The sequence below is a fragment of the Chinchilla lanigera genome, unplaced genomic scaffold (assembly GCF_000276665.1).
Source record: "Chinchilla lanigera isolate Chin_1 unplaced genomic scaffold, ChiLan1.0 scaffold00008, whole genome shotgun sequence".
Classification (NCBI taxonomy): domain Eukaryota; kingdom Metazoa; phylum Chordata; class Mammalia; order Rodentia; family Chinchillidae; genus Chinchilla; species Chinchilla lanigera.
In genome coordinates, this window is record NW_004955409.1 from 26,149,145 (window position 1) to 26,153,787 (window position 4,643).

The following is a 4,643-nucleotide window of genomic DNA, read 5'->3' on the forward strand; positions in this document are numbered from 1 at the left end:
CTGAGCTTTACACTTTTTAAATGACTGATTTTTTCATTATATAACATATTGTAATTTACTTAACCTTTTTCTTAGTGTTAGATGCTTAGATTTCTGTTTCTCACTACTATGTTAAACCTTTTAAAAATTTATTAAGTGTTTGCATTGATTTTAGTTTTTTTTTTTTTTTTTTATTGCTTTTCAACAAAAAGGTTAAAATTTTAAAGAAAAGAGAAAGGCTGAATTTGTTTTCAGTTTGACTCCAAATTTCAAGACTGGTAGAAATTACAAGTCCAGTTGTGGCTGCTGTGTCTTTAAGTTGCAGAATATAGATATCTAATTTAGATATATTTTATCTTTGGTTTTTATATATCAATTGATCAGTTAATAAACCTTTACTTGAGTTCTATGATGCTGTGAAAAATTTTGCATTCAAGGTATAGAACAAAGCTAATAAATGTATCAAATTTTAATGTGAAATTTGTGAAATGATAGGTAATTGGTTTTTGTTTTTTTTTTAATCAGTGACTTTTTTGAGCGGACCATTCTGTGCAACAGCCTTGTGTGGAGTTGTGCTGTGACGGGTAGACCTGGACTGACATATCAGGAAGCACTTGAGTCAGAAAAAAAAGCAAGACAAAATCTTCAGAGTTTCCCAGAACCACTAATTATTCCAGTTTTATACTTGACGAACCTTACCCGTCGTTCACGCTTGCATGAAATTTGTGATGATATCTTTGCATATATCAAGGATCGATACTTTGTTGAAGAAACTGTGGAAGTCATTAGGAACAACGGTGCAAGGTAAAGTACTTTTAATTTCTCCTCTCGATAAGTATTATGTTCATACTGCTCAAAAGTCAAAACTTAAAAAGGCTGACTTCAGGAAATCTTCCTCTCAATAGCTTGTTATGCCACAGGTAGCCCCAGTTTTAACGATTTCTTGTATATCCTTCCACATCTGATTTATACACATGCCACCAAAACCATGTACATGTGTATGTCTCTGTGTCTATCTGTACAAACATATATACACTCCTTCCCCTTTTAACACAGTAGCTGACATGCTATTCTTTTTTCACTTAAAGTATTTTTTTTTGTGAGGTGTACGGGGAATTGAACTCAGGACCTTGTGCTTGCCAGGCGCAAGGTGCTTATGCCACTGAGCTATATCTCCCGCCCTTAAAATATTTTAGAGATCACTCCATTACTATATAAAATCACCTTCCTTCTCTTTAATTTATTGTACAGTGAGTCTCATTATAGGAAATAGGGTTTTGTTTTGCTTTTTGTTTTGGAAGGTACTAGGGATTGAACCCAGGGCCTTTGTACTGAGCAATGTGCTGAGTCCTTTTTAATTTTTTTAGAGACAGGGCCTCACTTAGTCTTATACTTGCCTAGGATGGGCTCTAACTTGCAGGGCTCCTGCCTCAGCCTCCCAGAGTGCTAGGATTACAAGGGTGTACCACCACACCTATAGAAATTCCATTTGTAAGAGTGAAAAATCCAGGGCTGGGGATTTAGCTCAGTGGCACAGCGCCTGCCTGGCAAGCGCAAGGTCATGAGTTCAATTCCTGGTACCGGAAAAAACCAAAAAAAAAAAGTGAAAAATCCTAAATAATAATATCTGCTCTATCATCATTATGTTACCTAACAGTTTATGCTTGTGTTTCTTGATAGGTTTTAGTATTTTATTTAATAAAATTGGAAATGGGTTTTATAAACTTTGCAAAATTCTTTTCTTATTCCCCTCTCTTCCCTTCCCTTCCCCTCCTTTCTTCTCTCCCTCTTTTATCGTTTTAAAATACTTTGTTGAGGTACAGTACACATACTATACAACTCAGTGCTAGTTTTCTTTTACCTAGGTCTTCAAGAATAAAGTATATTTTTCATATCTGAACAATTCAGTGCTAGTTCTCTTTTACCTAGGTCTTCAAGAATAAAGTATATTTTTCATATCTCAAAGATTTACTGACTCAAGAGGCTGAGACAGGAGGATCTCTGTGAGTTCAAGGCCAGCCTGAGCTACATGAGTTCAAGGCCAGTCTAAACTACATGGTGAGACCCTGTTTCAAAAAAAAGATTTAAATGATATAATCTATGGCACTACATTAAAAATTATCAGTGTTGGGCTCCATCATAGAACACAGGCATGAGGCTTGGATTCTTTCCCCAGCACTGAGAAAAAAAAAGGAAAGAGAATTTATTAGGTCCTAAAGTATTAAGAATTTGTGATTAGCTAGTCACTGATGTTTATAATAATAAATGCTATTTTTATTAAATATTTTTGCAGCCTTTCTTGATGTGTGTGGGAGGTAAGGAGTAGCTGTGTTTTCTGGATGCTACCCTCTCCCCGTTATTTATTTATGGTACCAGGAATCATCTAATCATCTCCCCATATTGATCTGAACAGTTTTTCCCCCTCAATTTTAAACTTTAGCATTCAAAAGTTAAGTTTATTATGTTCTTTATAGTTTTATTTTGGAGAATCATTACAAGTTTATAAGTAACTTTAATAATATCCGAACTAGCTAGCCGTGGTTTTGCACACCTGTAATCCTAGCACTCGGGCAGCTGAAGCAGAATTGCTCAGAGTTTGAGGCCAGCCTGGGCTATGAAGTGAGTTTAAGACCAGCCCAAACTGCATAGTGAAACCCTGTCTCAAAAAGATGCCCCCCCGTGAAAAAACCTAAATAATTTAATCCATTTTAGTTACAAAATGCTACTGTGCATTATCCTTAGAAAGCCAAGCAATGTTTTTATGTTAAGATCTAAGATTGTTTGGATTTGATTTTGGCAATTAATTCAGTAAGGTTTTTTTTAGACAGTTTTTTTTTTTTTTTAGACAGGGTCTCACTGTGCAGTTTAGGCTAGGCTTGAGCTCCCTTTGTAGCCCAGGCTGGTCTTGAACTCACAAAGATCCTCCTGCTTCCACCTCCTGAGTTCTGGGATTATAGGCGTGCGCCACCATGCCCGACTCTCACTAAGGTTTTTTTTTTAATTATGGCAGCAACACATAGTAAAACTTGAAAGATTTTTCATACACATAATGACTTTTGGTAAAATTATATCTTTATTTTAGAAACATTAAAAATATAAACAAAAAGGGAAGAAGCGACTAATATACCACTGGTAATTCCACCAAGAAAATGCCTTTTATAAAAAGGATCATATTATAAATACTGTTTTGATTCTATGTGGTTTTTACTTTGGATGGTAGTTAGAAAGTAGATTTGTTTTGAACTATGTCCACCAAAGAGAATAGCAAAATCATGTTTTGGGATAATGAATATCTTTTTCTCTTTATGGCAAACCTTTAATATTAGTAATATAGCTCACACCTAAAAAATGCAGTGGCTTAGTGTTTTCTCTGTAATCTTTTTGTTTTTGTGAGTATTTTCTTAAAAATATTCTCAGGTAGGGATAGCTGCTACTAACAGTAGTAAGCTGGGGTACAGTGTAGAAAGGGGAAACCTGGAAACAATTTTATTGAACTTCATTAGGAAGCATTCCTCTGCCTGCTTAATAGTCTTTTAAATTGTAAAGTGTAAGAAATTGGTGTTTTTCTGAAAAATATTGAGGCTTAATTTGTTAATATATTGGACATTCTTAGTCTGTGATCATCCTAAAGCTCCCCTCTCCTGTTCCCCTTAAATATAACAGTCTGGGTATATTCTTTTAAAATAACGTAAACTGTTTTTCTAATACAGTTAAGCATTAATCTGAGAAGTGCTTATAAGAAATCAAAAACATGAATTCAGTACATGACTTCTTGATTTTTATTTAAAAACTAGAGATAAGTTGGGTGCATGGGCATGCTCCTGTAATCTCAGCTAGTCAGGAATCTGAGACAGGAGGATCAAAAGTTTGAGAGCCCCTCTTAAAAAGAAGGGATATATGGAAAAATATATAGATGATTACAGTTAATAGATCTATTTCTTGCCAGGCATGGTGGCACATGCCTGTAATCCCAAAACTCAAGAGTTCAGGGCAAGCCCAGGCTACAGAAGTTAGTTCAAGGTGAGGTTGCACTATATAGCAAGACCCTATCTCAAAAAAAAAACTTGATTTCTTGGGTCCTCAGCTCCCAAGGTTACTGAGGTTACAGGTACTTTAGGACTGAGGCTGTTTTGAGTCCTCAGCTCTCAAGATTACTGAGAGTATAGGTAGCTTACAGGACCTCAGGTTGTGGAATTTGAGACTCAAAACTGAAAGACAGCAGGCAGTATAGGTTAGGGTTTGTACAAATATTTTACGAAAGCATCCTTTTTTAGGGGTACTGAGAATTGAACCCAGGGGTGCTCTATCACAGAGCTCCATCCCCAGTCCTTTTAATTTTTTATTTTCAGATTGTATCTTGTTAAATTGCTCGTGTTGACCTTGAACTTGGAATCCTACTGTCTCAGCCTCCCAAGTAGCCGTGATTACAGGTGTATACCACCATGTCCAGCCCTAACACAACCTTAAGGCTAGCATCTTCCATGAAGTTACTTTGTTCATTCTCAGTAACTTGCTATGAGATTGTTGAAAAAGGAGTACTAGGTAGGGTAAAGATAGTATGAAGTACTAAGAGCATAGGAAATGGAATGGGCAATGATGAGTGTAGGAAAGTACTGGTTTAAAAGAGGGTTAGATAGGAGTTGAATAAGAAAGGAGACTTGGTG

At 35.9% G+C, this 4,643-nt stretch overlaps 1 protein-coding gene across 1 annotated transcript in view; it reads left to right on the forward strand.

Annotated features, from left to right (window-relative positions):
- The window catches only part of Baz1a (bromodomain adjacent to zinc finger domain, 1A), a gene marked incomplete in the record, with an annotated part of 95,000 nt that overhangs the window by 12,184 nt on the left and 78,173 nt on the right, over nucleotides 1–4,643 (forward strand). The window contains 1 exon segment of the mRNA XM_013510376.1: nucleotides 505–783. Within this exon segment, the coding sequence (XP_013365830.1) occupies nucleotides 505–783 (279 nt within the window).